Source organism: Cygnus olor, chromosome 15 (genome assembly GCF_009769625.2).
Source record: "Cygnus olor isolate bCygOlo1 chromosome 15, bCygOlo1.pri.v2, whole genome shotgun sequence".
NCBI lineage: Eukaryota > Metazoa > Chordata > Aves > Anseriformes > Anatidae > Cygnus > Cygnus olor.
The window spans coordinates 16,841,426-16,860,409 of NC_049183.1; the positions used below are offsets into that span (position 1 = coordinate 16,841,426).

At 43.2% G+C, this 18,984-nt stretch overlaps 1 protein-coding gene across 1 annotated transcript in view; it reads right to left on the minus strand.

Moving 5' to 3' along the window:
* The window catches only part of ARHGAP17 (Rho GTPase activating protein 17), a 42,414-nt gene that overhangs the window by 22,571 nt on the left and 859 nt on the right, over positions 1 to 18,984 (minus strand). The window contains 1 exon segment of the mRNA XM_040574097.1: positions 1,621 to 1,660. Coding sequence (XP_040430031.1) covers positions 1,621 to 1,660 — 40 coding nt within the window.

Genomic DNA, 18,984 nt, shown 5'->3' on the forward strand with positions numbered 1-18,984 from the left:
GTGGGCCTATTGTAGAAGCCTTTCCAGTACTGAGTTATATTGCTTCTCTTCAGACAGGAACACATTTAACAGAGATACTTGAAATGGAGGATTACACTTCACAAAACAGAAAGCAAGCTACAGCAATCCTGTGTCAGTCTGAGATAAATATAAAAAGGAACACTGTGAAACATGTTTGTAAAACAAACAGCCCCATGCTTTTAAGCTCTTTAGTTAGATAAGAACCTCCCTCCCCTCCGCAAGCCCCCAAGAGCAAACAAACAAGTGAGTAAATTCTTCCACTTGGGTGTAGCCAGTCTGCTCTGTGCCTGGGAAAGCCTTGCTTGCAAAATTTTTTTGGCAACAAGCAACAGTACTTCTGGCTTTCACTTCTTGTTACTATTCTGCAGTTAACCAAGAAAACAGATGGGCCCTTGAAGGCTATCAAGGTGTTTTAACAGCCTTTTTGCCGTTTAATTGCACACGTTCCTTTAGAAATTAAAAATTATATTGTCAAACTGTTAAGATACTTATGTTTCAAACAAAGCAGTTCCCTGGAAAGCAGGGCAAAGTGTTTCAGGTCAGCTCATTTCACCCTTACTCAAGATGATTTCACTTGTTCTTGCTGAATTCAAGTTTTAAAGCCGATACATTCTCTCACCTTCTACTTTAATCCAAACAGCTGGAGAGCTTTGAAACAAAAGTAACACCTCATTTGTTTGGCCCATGTGTTTTCTGCAGAGGTCTTGAACTTAAAACATACTAACATGCTTTGTAATTGACTTGAAATAACCATTACACTCCAAGTTCAAAGGAGCAGCTAGCACGTCTAACTTCCCCAGCCAATTCACCTTCTGCCTTTTTTTTTTTTCCTGTACGAACCTTTCACAAAATAACCAAAGGAAGAAAAATATGTAGAAGAACAAGTCTATAGTCAAATTTGTTTCACGTGATTAGTCAACCTTGTTAATCTAACAGTTGCAACTAAAATTCCACCATGAAACTAATGTTTGATTAGATGGCATACTTTTAGAAAGATGACAAGTCTGCAAACAGAACAAATGTCAGGATGACAGATTTGAGAATATTGCAGGCTAAATATGAAGCATTTGTACGTTTATTCAGGGCAACTCCAGGCTTTTAGAAAAATGTCATTATCAGTGAGCAAGCAGCTGGTATGCTTTTTGCCACTTCTTTTAAGGCCCAAGATGACCTCTTCAAGAGAAGCACAAATGAAGACAGAAACCAGCTGTGCCTAATCATAGCTTCTTCCCAGCTCATCATACTCCACCAGACAGCCTGGCAAGTCATTAGCACTAATGGTTCATAAGCTTAACGAGCTAGTTCATCTAATCAAAAGAAAAAAAGAAAAAGAAAAAAAAAGAAAAAAGAAAAAAATAAAAAGAAAAAAGAAGAAAAAAACTTCTTCCTTCACTTTATCAAGCTATATGATAGGATTTAGAAAGAGAAGCAACAGTTTTTCCCTGCAAATTTTAAGTTTTTTCATGTGCTGAGAAGTCAGCCAAGGACATCATTGTTTTCATGCCTGTCATTTGCATTTTTCCCTCCACACTGGGTACTCAGAAGGCTCAAACTTTAGAAACAGAATTTTAAGAATGCATATTAACTGTGTTACGATACCTGCAACAGGTCTTCACTAAGTACCTCCGTTTTCTCAGCCCTAAGTGAGGAAAAAAAGAACACAGTCAAATTAGCATGCTCAGGGTCAAAGATTGCCTTTAATAACTGCTTAGTTGCAAGTGTAACCCATTACGACCACTGCTGCAAACACTACCACGTCCACCACGCCGTAGGTAGCACTGGCTCTTGGCCACTGCCAAGGAAGAAACATCGATGGCTTTCCCAGAGCAGAGTGCTCGGGAAAGCCTGACATTCCCGAAATTCTCAGCCCACAGCACTAATCCACTGCATCGAGTACAGAGATATTTCAAACTGCACACGACTTAACACAAACTGGAATCCTGAAAAACTTCTCTTAAATGCAAATGTTTCCTTTTTCCTAGAAATCTGCTCAAGAAAAAATGCAACTGGTTTCTACGTCTATGTTACATAATCAAAGTTTACATTATCCCCCCTTTAAATAACTCTAGCCCTTAATTTGGCTTAATGCAAGAGACACAAATTAGAGGCAGGTATTTCAGCAGTTCATTCACCCTCTGTGCTGACCCACTTTTATATATTTACGTGATATGAAACAGACACCACAGAAGAGGAATTCCAGCATACCAGAAGAGAACACACATTAACCTAACAGGCAGTTTTATGAAATGAAACAGCCACCTCAGATGGCATAATTCAAAACAATTTCTAAAAACATTTAGGATACCTACAACTGGATACGTATGCATCATTAAACCACTGAACTGCTGCAAATCCCATGAACTAGCAGGGAGTACCACGCAGGCTTATGTGAAAAAGCTTTCAATTTGACTGAGAGTTCACAGTTTTTCCCACCCATACTGCAATAACCAAATTACAGTTACTATAAAATTTTACAAATTCTCTTTTAGCTATTGAGAATTACAAAATGAATTTTACCTTTGGAAGAAAAAAGGCTCATTCTAATATTATCCCATGATCACAATCCTCCCATTATACTACTTCAAAGTTACTGGATGCTTTTGAACAGCTTTAGGCACAATATTAATTTAAACCCACCAAATACTTGCCTAGAACTAGCACACAACCTCACATTCATAAAAAGTATGATTGCTCCCTCCCCCGCTTTTTCCTAGGTAGTAATACCCGTTTGAGTGAAAAAGTAAAGAAATTTACATAAAGTGCCGGCAGAAGTTCGTTTTCATTTTAAATATTGTTACCTGCAAACTATGCATCATTGTGCAAAACAATTCTTGTGTATACAACAAGTCCCCTTTGCACATGTGATTGGTTTATCAAGTATTTAGGGTCACAACCAGAAAATCCAGATCTCCTTTGAAGTCAGGGACTGTTTTTACCAGTCATCGGCTGTGGCAGCACGGCGTCCCCAGGCCAGAGCTGATTTAGAAAAGCCACTTATGATGATGTCAGGTTTGGAAACGCAGAGGGAAGACCTCACCCTTCCTGCAGGCCCACATTCCACCTTTAATAACGAAGCCAAGAAAGAGCCACTAAATAATATTGTTTTTCAGTGACCACTGCCATGAAACAGAGAATGTAACCTTGTGACAGCAGCACGGCCTTTATCTCCTTGCTGAGCCGTCAACAGGGGAAAAGCGACAAACCAGCAAAGGTACCTGCCTACCTCGGCACAACAGCTACTACTGCTTCTAGTTCTAAGTTTACGTCTAACTGCAGCTCCACGGGACACTAATTCCTTCTGCCAACTAATTAAAGAATTAGCAAATCTATGGTAAATATTTTTTCCACTGCTCCATACCCCTTAGTAGGTCTTGTTTGTGCCTTGCCTATTAGGTAGCATGAAGCAACAGAGGAACAGCGCCTCCTGGAATCACGAGCTGGGTAGCAAGGGGAAGATACAGCTGCAGAGAAGCTCCCCAGCCACTACAGCTTCCAGGAGCCCATCAGAGCAGGTCACTGGCCCTGGCTGGGAGCCCACCGCCTCAAGCCTCTCCCTGGGCACGCCGTGGACACAGCCGGCCTCACGCTAAGGTTACTTGGCTGTTGGCATTCCCAGCAGCTGGACTCCATGCCATCAAAACAGTTAACTCACCATCGCACCGGGATGCCCCCGCAAGCCATTACTAACAGGAAAAGCACGACAGAGCCCCTGCTGGGCCAGGAGGCCCCAAACATGTTGTTTCTGCAGGATCCGTAGGCGCTTCTGCATGGTGGGATGCCCGCAGCTGGGAGCAGAAGCTGAGCACAGGACCCAGCGGTGCAGCGGGCACGTGCCGGCTGCTCGGCTCCTCGCACGGCGAAACAGCCGCTGGGCCGGCAGCCGAGCACCGCGAGCAGGGCTGCGCCGGTCCCCTGCGAAAGGGGGGGTTCTGAGGAGCGGAGGTGAAGGTTCCTGCTACACCTCGAGGCAGGACACTGTTATGGCAAAACTTTTATATCAGATGGCTGGTAAAAAGCTCTTCAAGTAAATTTCGGCAGTGCATTTTCAAAAGACTGATTCTAAAAACAAAACGGTGAACGTGCAATGGCATATTGCAGCTATAATCATCCCCATAACCAATACAGAGGATAAATACTGAGTTCTTTTGAAACATTACTTCCAAACTGTTTTCTGCAAGGAACGAGCACAACATTAACCCACTGCACGCACACCAAGCGCATGGCTCCCTGTACCTCTGGAAAGAGCAGATGAGAATTCCTGAGATAAAAATGTTTACCTTTATTGGGGCAAGAAATTACATGTGCACGTATGAAATAAAGGAGATCTATTAAACCAGAGCTGGAAAGTTAAAAAAATAAATTAAAGCTTCATCTAAACAATGTTTGAGATCTCACTGGCTTCACAGCAGAGTCCTGTCCACCATCAAGGCATCAGTACTGACCGTGGAAGATCTCCAGAGCAGGTCAAAGCTACAAAACCAGTGGAAATTTACACCCCCGAAAGGCTAACAAGGAGGGAACAAGAGCAATCCTGACACGCAGAGCCATAAAAACTTGGACATTCACAACAGAACAAGTGACTCAGTTCAAGTATCAAAGTGGAAACAGAAACCTTGACTCACGCACCGAGGCCGGGACGCGGAGCTGGCAGCAGGTGATGCCCCGGGAGGGCAGCTCGTGTCGTGACAGAAAGACGAGTCTGCGCTCCCGAACTCTGGGAAGACTTCAGTGGAAATGAGGAGATACCCACCCGAAACACGAGACTAAATTAAAGCTAGCCTTCTCACTGTTTGATTTTCCTTAAAGTATTTGTTTGTTACTCAGAGTAACCAGATTAGCGCTTGCTGGCAAGTTAACGCTTTGCAGCACCTTTGCGGGGCGCTGCGCTAGCAGCACGTCCTGCCTGCTTCCACAGCACAATAGGCAGGACTTGGTGCCAGGAAAAATGGAAGAATCAGCAGCTCTGTTCCAAAACAAGGAATCCAGAATTAGGTGACAACTTCCCTTCTAAAAGGTTTGCTTTTTTAATCCTACACCAGACTTCATAGCAAATATAACTTAAAGATGTTTCAGGACTAGCAGCTTAGTTCAACACTAAATTCCAGGGACAGCCTGCCTTCTTAAGCAGTATGAACTATATATAACCCAACTTTATGGAGCCTAATCATTAAATACGTCAAATCACTTCAAAATCAAAAAGAAAATGCCCTTGGAGAAAGACCTGAACACGACAAACTCAACGACCCCTTTCCAACAAAGGCACAGGAGAACAGCACCAACGTTCAGGAGAACCTAGGCCTGAGTGCCATTTACTCTACACCAAAAGTGACTGCTACAATCAGTATCCAAATGTGAAACAGATCATCGCTTATGGCAGCATCTTTCTTAAGTTCTACTTGTTTTGGACTTTCCTTGAAATGAAGGTGATGCAGCGAACCCCTCGTCTTTCAGCTCAGCAGATGCGAGGTACACTCCGTCCCTTCCTCCTCCCTGGCAGCCAGGCACACATAAGGCTCGTTACCTAAACTAGATTTTAAAACAATACAGGCTGTAACACACAGATTTCCTGTTCCCTGTATTCTACCCATGTTCTGTATTTCTGTATGCTTTTCAGAAGCTGAGATCTTAAACATCAGTATGTTAAAGGAAATGTGCGTAACTGGAAAGCAAAAAATTCTATGACTGTGGCCTTTGTAAGTGTGTACATTAAAGGGCACTTTTCAAAATCACTTCATTACAGAGGAAGCATTTTGCTTCCTTTGGCAATCTGTGCGAATACTCAGCTTTCTGGATATACTACAGGAGTTTGGTTTAACCTGCGCAGCATCGTGAGGACAAGCCAGAGCAAAAACGTTTGGCCAAGTGCACTCCTCACCACAGAAACCAAGTTTATTGCGCTACACAAGCCTCAAATTAATCCCCTTTGACTCGCTTCCATGACAAAACTAGCACTCAAACTGGAGGTAAAGCAACAAACACCAACCTTTACTGCAGGTGATTTTTTTCAAAATCAATATTCTGCAAGTTATTTTTAAACAAGCTTTAACATCACTTCAGAATGACCGTCAGATGAGAATCACCTCTCAATACTTAGTGTTTAGTGACCACCACTAGCAACCAGCCACCAGTTAGACTTCAAGCCTGCCTATTACCCCTGTTTTTCACCCAAGTTAACAATATACACTTCTGCACAAGTATTAAAATGTGTTCATTGTAAATCTGATGACTGTGGAGACTTTAGTGTCAGTAGCAGAAATCAAAACCAAAGGTTCCTGTTTTGGAGGCGATAACCCTCAAACTGACTTCCTATGGGAAGTCCTCGATGGAGAACTGTTTTTCATACTTAAGTGATGCTCAAGGCATCAATTTTAACCCATGTGGTTACTGCAGTTTTTGTGCTTCCTTTAGATATGCTTTTAAAAATGGTGCATCACCTCCGAAGCACCAAAATGCTTCATTAATTAAGACCTGCATCTTCAGAACCCCCGTAGGTGCAAAACTACAACTTGGGACTCAGTAAAGAGACAACTGTTTCTACTCCTCTGCCTTCCTTCATTTTCTCCATTGAGTTTCTCCATCAAACTGCCCGATCGCTCAATCTAAAAGCTACAACATTGACCTCTTTGTAATCTCAGCCACCCACTTTTGAAGAAAGAGGCTTGTCTGCCCAAATTAAAGGCAGACTGGGCTTTAGACAGATAATCTTGGAAATAAAGCAGACCATGCCTTCCCAGTCGCAGGGAAGCCCATGACAGCCTGTTCGCATTAATAGATCTGAAATTCCTTACTAAGTGAAACGGATCCAAGGCCTCCTCTCCCAGGCGAAGCAGTAAATTTAGCTATTAAGGACAACGGCAGCCCAAGCCAAATCCTATTTTAGGGCCGTTCTAGGAGGCACAGCCACAGTAGCAAGGCCCACACCACGCTGCAGAACTCCAAACCCCTCCCTGTGAAACAAACAGGTTTTAGTATTTGACGTTGACAATTAAACCACATATACTACAGTGTGAGGAAAGAAATACTGTTTAAACAGTTAGGTCTATCTAACAAATCGAGGTAATTATGAGCAACACACACAACAAATTAGAGACAAATTTAAGTTGAACTTTCTGGATGACAAAACTACAATTGTGGTTTAAATGCAAAACAAGATTTAAAGCAGTTTTGTCCTGATAGAGGAAGTCACGTTTCAGTGAGCAGTCTTTGAGTCTGATAGTTTTTAAACTTCTGGTTACAAATAAAAATTTACAATTAAGTGCTTTCAGTCAACTGTTGTCCCAGCAAACTGAATACTTACTGCTATTCTGTTTCATACCATTACAAAGCTTTAGCTGGTGAAGCTCTCCCTGTATTCCTTTTTACTTTCAAAAAACAAACAAAAAACCACCACCCAGAACGTACATTAGGACATAACAAAATGTGATTTCTCTTTAAGGTACATTTGATTTGCATTTTGTTCAGAAGGTATTAGTACTTCTGCAAAATGCTGTGGTGAGGGATTAATACTCTAGATGCTTAAATCCAGCCAGGATGAAATCTAGCAGTGGTCGTATGTTTCTTCCAAAGTAAAAGCTCCTATGTTAAGCTATGAAAAAAACAGTGGGAAAAAAAAAAACACAAAGAATTTGAGACCAACACAAGGTAAAGATACAGAAGAAAAATCTCCTGAGGTGATCACAGTGTATTTTCAACGCCTCGCTTTTTTCCCTTCAGTATTACCATATAAATTTCTCATGCTAAGTGAACTCAAGTATTTAACACTACTGCAGAACTTGACCTTTCCAAACATGTCAGTTTATTAATTTATAGAAGATATATGCAAACATCCTTTTACAATATCTTGGTAAAGAATTATTTTTAACAATTTTAACAATTAGCTGCCCAACATTTATTTAAAGTTTATTTTCACGTAAGACCAAGCAAGCAACCTTTGCTTCCCCAGAGTAATTTTATCTAAAACTAGGTGGGTACAACTTTGATACGAAAAACAGCAGGGCAGAAGAACTGTAGAACACGAGGTTGTAACCACGGCGTGCCAGCACCAACGCAGCCGCTGCCGGGACGGGCACTCCCATTGCCTGCCTGGGCCGCCGCAGCCGCTCAGCACCACCAGGACACTTGGTCTCGCCCCAAGGGCGGCCAGGCTCTGGGCGTGCCGGGGTCACAGTGCTACCGCCCCACGGTGAGGGATTGCTACAGCCCTTCTCCTTCCTGAGCGCTGGGACGAGATCCGTCCCCTGCAGCAAGGCGCCAGGAGCTGAGCCGCTGAGGGACCCGCAGCCTGGGGCCACCGTTTCCTTAGGGCCCAGGAGCCGCGTCTTCCTGCCACCCTCAGCTGCTCGTCCCGCTGCCGCACCGCAGCCAGCCCAGCGGGTTGAAAAATAACCGGGCCGGAAGAAAACCCATTTTTCGGTCAGATCAGCTTCACCACCAGGTGAAGCCTGGGAGCACGGGGCAGGGGTGGGAATAAACGGAAGGGGAGCTCGGGAACCACCGCGTCGGCAGAGAGAGCGAGCACTGCTGCGGGGCCGAAGGCAGCCGTACCTCTGCAAACATGGAGTTAAGCCGGCGAGCGACATTTCCGGATAAAAGACTGGCTCAGTTATTTCCTACCTGAGGGTTTGGCAGCTTTTAATTTTAGACAAGGATTAGTTCCCGTGCCAGATTACCTGCTGACACAAGAACTCCCTTATGATTAAAGAAAAATACAACTCAAACATACTCCGAACTTTCACGTGAGATGTTACTTTCCATTCTAGCTACTACAAAAGTGGACGGCTCACTAAGGAAAAATACTTGAGTTTTGTGATTTTTTTAAAACCAGAAATCCTTCATTGTCAATCATTACAAAAGACCAGAAGAAGCAGTACTTATCTTTTGCAAACAGAAAACTTTTTCAGTGCTGACATGTTTGAATAGGATAAACATACAATACAAGAATGAGCAAACTACAACTGCTACAAAATCAGTGGTTTTTTTTTTGCACATTTGTATGGTTTTGGACTTTGGCAGGACATTTCAAGCTACATATTACATTGCATAAGTGTAAAAAAACCACTAGAATTCAAAATGAACTTTTCAAAGTTAACACTGTTGTTAATTTAATACACTGTCCAGACAGGTCTATTTTAAGTCTGAGGATTCATAAAACTGACAAGTGAAAGCTTCTGAAAAGGAACCAAACTGAATTCAACACAAAAAGCAAAACAAGGAAATACAGAAGAGGCAGAACAATGAAGTAGGAATAGAAAGTAAAAATGCAAAGAGGAGCTAGAAGCATTGAAATAACAGTAAAAAAAAAAAAGTCCAAGGTAATTCAGCAACCTGGAACATCATACGATTGACTAACAGGACAGTCACAAAGTAGGGATTACTCTATGTCCACCATTTCACAGCGAAGCCTTTGCACTGATTTTCTGATTAACAATTAACAGCCAAACCCTTTATTATGTTTCACCAACAGGAAAACCAGCTTCTAACTGAGCTGAGTCTCCGCTGGTTAGCCTGCAATTGAGACTACTCATCCAATTACTGGGTTTTACAACGCTGGATACACAACTCTGTTTTTCTGTTGCTTGGATACGGGATATACAAGGCCAGATTAATGCGTGTAACATGGAGAACAGTGCCATTACCACTCTGCCACGTGTTGCACACCATGTTTTTTGGTGTTCTATCATGAAACTGAAAGTTAACTCTATCGCTAGATTCCTGAGCGAAATACGAGCCTCTAACAGCCTAGTAAAGGTTTATTAACACTTCAACGCACACTTGGACTTCCTGTTACAAAACCAGGATTACTTTACCCTTGTGTTCCATTCCTACAAAAAACAGGGACAGATCAGAACACTTAATCTGCAGGGGAAATCGGCTTACAGCAGGACAAAGCAGCTAAACGTTCAACTGAAAGAGAAGCTGCAACAGCTTAGCTCACACATTTCTATTTTCTGTAGAAAATGAAGGTAGGATAGAAAGCTAGTATTTTCATACAGAAAAATAATTTTTAATCAGTTGAATTAGTATTTCTTGTGGATTACTTGATAACTGGTTCATTTATGTCAAAAAAGTTGGCATCGGAATTGTTGTGCCTTTCAAATCCCTGTAACAGCCATAACTCCCAAATCTGGATGCACAGCAACTTATCTTCTAAATAGAAGGTCAACCTCAACTCATTTACAGTTTTCTCCTCATCTTCTCTGTGCAACTGTCAGATGTAGAAGTTATCAGCTTTTCTTGTATTAATTTTCACCCTGGAAGTGTTGTTGGGATCTTGAGAAATAGGCAATATGGACAAAGAGCGTATTTATACAAAACTCTCCATTGAGTGATTTCTGGTGCAGGACAACTTGTAAGACAGATGAAAGAACTCCTCCTTTATAGATCCTCCCTATTTAAAATTGATTCAGGTATTTTGCGTAGTCAGTTCTGCAGATTCCTCGGCTCCTTGAGTCACTCTGCTGCAGTCACTCCAGGATGTTCCTGTCATTTTGCAAGGCAATTAACTGCACCAGAAAACAATCTGTGTCAAGGAAAAAAAGGCTCCTCCTCACTTGAGAGAAGAACTTGTGACCTCACCCAGCTGGCTTGTATTTATGAAAGCTAGCTTCCTGTTGAGACAGCAGGACTGTCCAAGCATAAGACGCACCACTATTCTAACATGCTTTTATCAGCAATGGCATAATGATTACAAACTCAAACATTTAAAGCATTTGGTTCCTAAGGAATACATTTTAGTCAAAACACTTTAATTCAGTCAAGGAAGCAATGTTGCAGATAAAAAAGATACTTGCAAGTTCCCTCTTCTCTTGTCTAGACATCCAGCACTGTTTTAAGCACAGCACCGCGCTGAGGATCAAGTTTAGCCTTACTTGCAAGGCTGGGGCGGCGAGCAGTCAGGCGGCCTGAACAAGGAGGTAATCACACACACTGATCTGGTAAAAGCACTCGATACGTCAGCACCAAGTGCTGCGAAGCTATTTGGTTCTGAATTACAGGAGGTCAGCCACAACCTCCCCAATTTGGCCCGTGCTGTTAAACTCCCACGGGTTTCAGACCAGAGCTACCCATGGCACACGGGGCACAGCTGACTGACGTGCTATGTAAGGCCCAACGCGAAGGGCTGGAGGTTCTCCCAAAGCACTAAAATGTGGAGCTGCTAATTCTAACAAGCTACAAAATGCGGTGGGTTTTTCTTTGGTCAACACTGTACACAGTATTAGAAAACATCTAACACACTGACACTTTATTTAACTATACCCTAAAAAGACCATATATGTTTGGCTTTTCATTATTTGCTAATAGTGTCCTCCAATCTAAAGAACAGTTCTGGTTACAGATCCGCTACCACTAACGAACCTAAAAATACTATGCAAGTATCCAAGAAATACATTTGCTTTCCTAAATCCCAAGCGTATCACATTACAGCATCACGTGGAAGCAGCTCATTAGATCACTTCTAGCTATTTTAGCAGCTTAAATCATTACTATTTTAGGATGTCTCTGGGCATAACCTGATATAAAAATTATTTGCTCTACGAGCCACCATCAGATCAAGTTAGAATTAAGGAATCACAACTTCACCCCCGAAGGGGCTAAACCCAAGATGAGTTTGGCTTTGTGATGTGTCGCGGACGCCACCCCGGAGCGCAGCCCTGGCTCCCACGTGCTCTGCTGGCAGGTTAGCTGAGCAGCTCTCCCTCAGGCAGGCTCAAGGAAATGCTGCCCTGTTATGTCAGACACCAACACCTCCCCCTCAGACGCACCTGACACCCCTGCACAACCCATCCTTCCCTCTGGTTCCCTACAGCACCTCGCCCAGGTGGCTGCACGGGCACAGGACGATGCCGCAGGCTCTGCTTAACATGCTGCGACACAAGAGCAGCACGCCAGGTTTGGCAAAATCATTATTGCTCTCCTAGATCCTCCAAAGCCTTGTGAAACAACCGGAAAAACAGACGCACTGAAAGAACTAGATTTTATTTGTCATTTTAAGGCAGCATAAGACTGCTTTCCCTGGGCGCGTGCTCTGCTCTCCCTCGCTGTGCATCCCTGACCCGACGGGCACTCACGTGGCAGAACAGAAAAGCCCGAGGTAATCCAGCTAGAACAGATCCCATGGCATGTGTGTGTCTGCCTTTTATTGTTAATATTTTATCAGTCTTCTGATCTGTTTCAGCAAGCAGCAGTACAACAATCAGAGCCAAAGGAGACGAGAGCATGCAGCTAGAGGCACGCAAGAGGGCAACTAATATTTTTCAAATCCCTCAGTTTGGAGTCCTTTAATTTCTTTCTCTGCAACAAAAATCTGAAGAATTTTGCACATTGCCCACTCAGCAGTCAACAGGCAAGCCTGCCAGTTATGTAATTCTTTCTTCTAACCAGCAGGCTTTAGCTAGTTCTCTACTAGAAGGCACAAAACCTTATTCAGATATCTTCAAGTCAACAAAACTGAACAGGTCTAATACAAAGCAGACTTTATCAAAAAGTTTATATAAAGGTTTGAAAGGCCTTTTCTGCCTCTACTAAGGGAAAACAAAATAACCGAAGCTATACCTGCCCTGAAAACACCCACTGTTCTGAAAAATAGATAACTCGTCCAGGAGTTCATTCTTATGGATTGCAGGCATGGAGAAATGCTTTTCCCTCCTACGTGAAAAGCTTAAAGTGAAATTGAATAGCTGAAACGTAGAAATGTGGCCTTTCAGAGAAGCAGGGACGCTGGAGCCCTACGACAGCAAGGATGGCACAGCCAACGCACGGAACAAAGCGAGCCCAGCACTGCCAGACGCTACCTGAGCTACACGTGAGCAGCCAGCTCTGCCTCAGGAAGCTCCAGGCAGCCAGCAGCAGGTTGAGGGGACAGGTGGGACATCTGCCCGAGCCCTGCCTTCCTCCCTGGTCATCTGCTCCCGGCCGCTGGGGAAGACAGACACAGCCCAGCCATGTCATTCCTGAGCTTTCGTGTAGCCTGGAATCTGATCACAAGCGACGACGCTTTTTAAGCTGAGAGTGAGCTGTGAGCTTTTTAAGCTGAGAGTGAGAGTGAGCTTTTTTAAGCTGAGAGTGAAAACCTGCTGCTGCCCTTACGGTGCACTACAGGCGCAACAGGAAGTATCTGGGCAGCTTAACACGCCGGTCCTCTGGAAAGCACCACACTGCAACGCACTAAAAGCAAAGCTTCAGACACTGAACAACTTCTGCTGAGTAAAACGCATTCTTAACAGCTCCTAACCTCAGTGATTTTTAACCGTCTAATTCTTCAGACCAACACGAGATCTTCTCAGTCCCCGAGGAATTGAGATAGAGGTCAAAATATACATACACTCTTGTCTTCTGACCGTCTGTTTGTGAGACGCAACCCCTGCTCTTACCCGGGGCCCCAGCAGCAGGTGTTCAGCCTTAGAGAACTCACCAGCGGTTCACTGGGACACAACTGCACTGAAGCAAGCCACTACAAAGTCCTCAATGTGGGCAAATTCAGGCCATTTTTCCTTTGGCTTTAGCAACTCTGCTTTGAAGGGTATGTGGATTAATGAGATTAACAGATGTACAAACAAAACTGACAGCGTGACCACAGTTTATCTCCATAAGCTATTCCACTTGTTGCTACGTTAATGGAAGTTGCAAATACACTGCTAAGTACAACCGTAAGCAGACCCACACTGAAAACATACTAGCTGCACATTTTTCTATAATTGGAAGTTTGCACTATTAAAAAAGATTTACGAGCTGCACAGCGCACAAATTGTGTCAGTTTTACCTTAGGGGTGCAAGAAATAGATAAATGTGTACATACCGAGCAACTTTTGTTGATATAGCTTAGGCCGAGAAGCAGTGCTAAGGGGGCTGTTAGCTGTTTGCTTGCGGACACCTCAGATTGAGCAATTCTACCTGAAGCGGTGCTTCCAAGTGCTGCACGTACAGTTGCCTCGAAGTGGTGAAGAGGTAGCACAAAGCTGCAGCAGCTCCGCTCCCGACCGCACTGCTCCAGTCAACGTGCTGCTTACTGCCTCCTCGCTCTGCCTATTCCACAGCCAGACTCCACCAACACACGGGTTTTCAGATATCGCACTCCTTCTGCTATTAGTAGACAAGTGCTTTAGCATTTGCATGCAGTTCACTTCAATCAGCCCTTGACAGTTAGCTACACGAACTCTGAAAGCCTGCACATGTTCAGGAAAACAGACCTTCCCTAATCCAATCTCCTCAGACTCTTTAAACCTGTCATTGAATTTATCTTCCTTCTAGAAGGATCTTAAGTGAATTTTCTAGTTACAGAGACCTCAAACTTCATTTGGAGATAAACAGGAAATGTTTAAGATGGCTATTGTAAACACTGAAATGAGGATTTTCTTTTTCTTTTCACGAGTACTCTGATGTAGACAAAGGCTAACCTACAAGACCAAGCACAAAGCAAGTTTTCCCCTTGCACATGGGCATATTTGAATGTTGTTTACCATTTTTTAAAATATGTTTACCAATGACAAGCACTCCAGTAAATGAAGTTTATCATACTAAACACTTTTTTAAAAGGATGCTTGGGTGGGCCAGAATCGGGGGTCAGATTCATAAGGGCTTTTTTCCAAAGAGGAACAAGAAAAATATTAAACTAGTATTTCTTCGACATCTGTAAAACAATTTGATTTTAATTTATTTTAAATAGCTTTGTAAGGTTCGTATTATATTGTAGTGCTTTAGATTTAGAGATGAGCAAACTCATTTTACCACAGTTTAAAAAAAACTAGTTTGCACAGTACTATCAACAGAGGACCAAGGTGTAAAAAATGCCCTAAGCAATAATTCACAGAAGAATTCTGAAAAAAATAAGACCAGAAACAATAGACAATACTAATATGGGGGGAAAAATAACTCAGACCACCCAGTTTTTTCATGATGCATTACTAGAAATTAGCAGTTTCCAGCAGATCTCCCCCCATACATATCAAAAGCAAGCTGCTCCGTGCTATACACAATCACTGAAATTATTTTAACTTAACTTGCTTTAGTGTTGTGTCACACTAACGCCAATTCCAACATACAGATTGCCAAGGGGCTTGAAGAGCTACTAAATATAGTTTACCATGGTACCTTTCATGCACAGCACGAGCTATTAAAAGATACACGCAAATACTCCTGCCGAGTCGCAGTAATGTCATGTGTACAAGGCATGGAAAAAACTCTGTACACAAGATGTATTCAAACAGTAAAACTAGTTAGGAAGCTACAGCAAGCTAGCTTTTTGACTGAAAAAAAGATCTAAGGCTGTTCGTGGCCTCTTCTAGACTTTAATTAGTCAGAACTGCTGCTCCCTGGTTTAAATTAGCCTAACAGCCTGAAAGGCAGATAAAGTATCTCTCCTGGTAAAGACACGTGTGTCCACCTAGCAGTCTTGATCTTACATGACTTCACGGATCTAAACTTTCCAAACCAGTTGGCTGGAATAATTTTGAATCTGTATGGTACGCTAAAAGATGAAAAAAGAAATTGATGGGAACATTCATAGTTAGGTCCCCAGAGGCACAAAAGCCTAACTCGTGTAAAATTATTAGACAGTCCAAGTGTCATTAATTACCAAGCTGTTTTTCTGTAACTAAACAGCGTGACACAAACACCTCCGTGGACTCATTTCTCACAGAAATTACTTGGCTATGTAGCTCTAATGCTTATTAGTGTATCATTTGAAAGCCTTTAATGACAATACTTCTGAACATTTATTTTTGTTAGAGAACTAGAATACTTCCTGAGCTTCTAATCAAAATCTGTCTCCTTTCATAATTTATTAGAGTATAAAAACTGTAAGACTTAGATTTACAAATTACCTCAGTGACATCACAGACAATATAATCCTTTGTTATTTCTGAACCTGATACACAGCTGACCTGCTACAATGCCTACCTGCTTATGAGGCACCCGAAGGAAAGGTACGAGCGGGCCAGGCAGGGGTACCTCACCTCCGCAAAGCCGCGAGGCAGCACGCAGAACGCATCCCATGATGTGCCCCCCACAAAGTGCTCAGCCCAGGCAAAGCACACCTGAAACGCGTGTGGACAGAACCGTTCTTGGTCAGCATGGGCTTGGACTTCAACGCAGATTAAGTTTTGGAGGACTTAACACTTAAAATTTCATTAAAAGCAATCTCAACACACAGCCTGTAAGGAATCACAGGCCACCTGAAATTCAGAATGAAGGTTGTGACTCTTTTTCTTCCCTTCCCTTATAGTCCTTGAAGCCTCACTTAGAGCTTCAAATGTCTCTTTATTCTGATGCATTAATTCAGCTCCTCTGGAACTAATGATTGCCAGGTGAGCTATGGCTCCGCTCCCCTTCTCTGCTCCTGGCCCCACTTCTTTTGAATTCTCTCTTATCAGACATGAGATGCTTTGTGATGACATGAGAACCGCCACACTCCCACCGAGATTAACAGTTTACGAAAGGGGTCACTCGCCCGCTCCAGATCAGAATGCCCCAAGGAGGTTCGGGCGCTGCCTCCCGACAGAGGCAGTCGCACAGCTGCCTGGCCCAGCCTCGGGCACTGTCTCCAGCACAATCGACACCGGCTGACCCCAGCCGACAGCACCAGAGGGACCAGTGCTTGAACTGCCAGGTTTCAAGGGAAGGCAAAACGTCCTGTTCGATCTTCCCCTCTCCTCCATGTTTATATGGACAAGTAATTGATATTTCACTTCAGGGGTTAACCAGAGCTTGCTTCTACAGCTGCATCATTTACAGAGGACCTGTCAAAAAAACAAAGTACTCAGTGGCAGATTGAATACTTCTCTTGTTTAAGGCATCCAGCAACATCCACAAGATAATTGCTGCAGCGTATTTAACACCACATCTACTAATTATTGGGGAATCCTGCTCTACTTAACTAATCCCCTCTTTAGTTCCTTACGCGTATTTCATAATGCTATACAATTCTGACCACGCAGACTCACAGGCTTCTCAGAAATGCCATTCCTCTGCTTTAGCAAAGCTCCTGACCACCTTTTCTTATTCCTTATTCTTCAGCTAAGGAGTTACTTTCCGCTGATCCTAAGTCACGTACACGTGGTACAGCTGTAGGCCAAGCATGCCAGCCTTCACAAGCTGACCATAAGAGAGGTTGTATCACTCATACACATGGCCAGCTCAATAGAATAGGCCCTTAACTATAGATTTAAACATTGCTTCATTAAAAATAAAACAACTATGGGTGTGCTGACCTCTCCGTAACATGGCTGTCCCCAGTTTTGGGGAAAAGAGCTCAGAACGAGTGAGAAGAGCAGAAGAATACACCCCTTTCTGATACACCACCACAAAAAACAAGAGCCAAAGGTCACCCAAGGAAGCAGCAGATGACGCAGGCAGGTAGATGTGACAAACAAGGTAAATGGCAGGGAGCACACTGCACCACAGCCTCGGGTGCCACAGGTGAGCTGGCACAGACGAAGGGATGGGACCCTCGGCACAGATGCCAGACCCACTGCAGCAAGCGCTGCTTGTCTGGTGGGGCAGCCCACTCACCAGCTCGGCCTCCCAAGGGTGAACAGGGTCCTAAAAAACTGACCACATCTCTTCAAGAGACTTACATGACCAGTGCAATGCTTCTGACAGAGCATTTGTCTCATGGTGTTCAGCATATGGCTAACCAGCAAGTTACAGCAATGCGATACGTATCAGCCTCAGAAAACAGCCAGCTGCAACCGTACCAACACCTCTCATAAAAACACCGCGTACCTGAAGGCAGTTTGCTTTGATTCAACTACACCTAGACAAAAAACAGATAAAAGGTACACTGCATTTTTTTTCAGTGTTACAGAATTTACAGATTTACGGAAGTCAAACTCATTTCAATTACATAAGCGTTTTTCTTTAACTTGGAAAGACACAAATATTCAGGTCAGCAACAAAAGAGTAAGAAGTACGTTAATAAGACTACAGCAGGCAAACCCCTACGAAGGGCAATCAGGTCGATTCAAACCACTTACAACCACTTACAACCTTTTGCGTACAATCTCTATGCAAGAGAGTCAACAAGTACCGGTCAAAACTTCAAGATACTCCTCATTCTTTACAGTCTTCTCACTTCTGTTTAATTAAAAGAAAAGCTCGTATGTTCTTGGGTAAAGAATCCATACCACTAACTGAACACTCTGAAGACAATTTATTAAAAACCACTTTGTAAGCAGAGAGAGACCCAATAAGGATGTGCTTGCATTTAATGCCAACAGGAAAAAGGAGAAACATGGTTTAAATTGAATTTAAACTATTAATGTTGAGCGTATGAAAACAAATGAGTTGGTATCATTAGGTATAACTTTTAGTGAAGACTTATTTCAGGTACCTGTTTGTATTTTATTGGAAGCAGAAAACTTTGCCGTTCGAGGCACAGGCTGCTAACGCACCAGCAGACTGCCTGGCACAGAACAACCATCACATCGCGCACACAGACAGCCACACCCCGGGAATCTCAGCTGGGAAACAAGCGATAGCTGCATCTCCCAGGATCCTCACAACAGACACTTCTCAGCCGCGGTAGTCAAAGGTCGGAACGAAGGTTGGAACTTCTGCTCCCAACGCAAACACGACTACAAACACTTCTCCAGATTTAATTCTTCTTTTCCCCCTGAGGTAAGAAGTAGCCTGAGATGTTTATCCTACTCGGTACAACACAGATTACCAGAAATTCCACTTGGGATTTGGAGCTACGGCCCAACACGTACTAGCAGGAACTCCAGTAATCACTCCAATGATTTTAAAGTCTACTAATTTATGAAGAAAACTCTATATGAGATGAGGACGAAAGAACACGGGATTGGTTTGGAAGTTATGTTCTACCTTACAGCAAAACAAATGTCCCAACAAAATCTGCTACTTTGCCGTTATTAGCTGACACCCTGGTCTTTTACATCCAAATAGGCCCCAGAGAAGATAAATAACGTATTAAATGAATTACTGCAGCAGAGGCCGTGAAAGCATGAA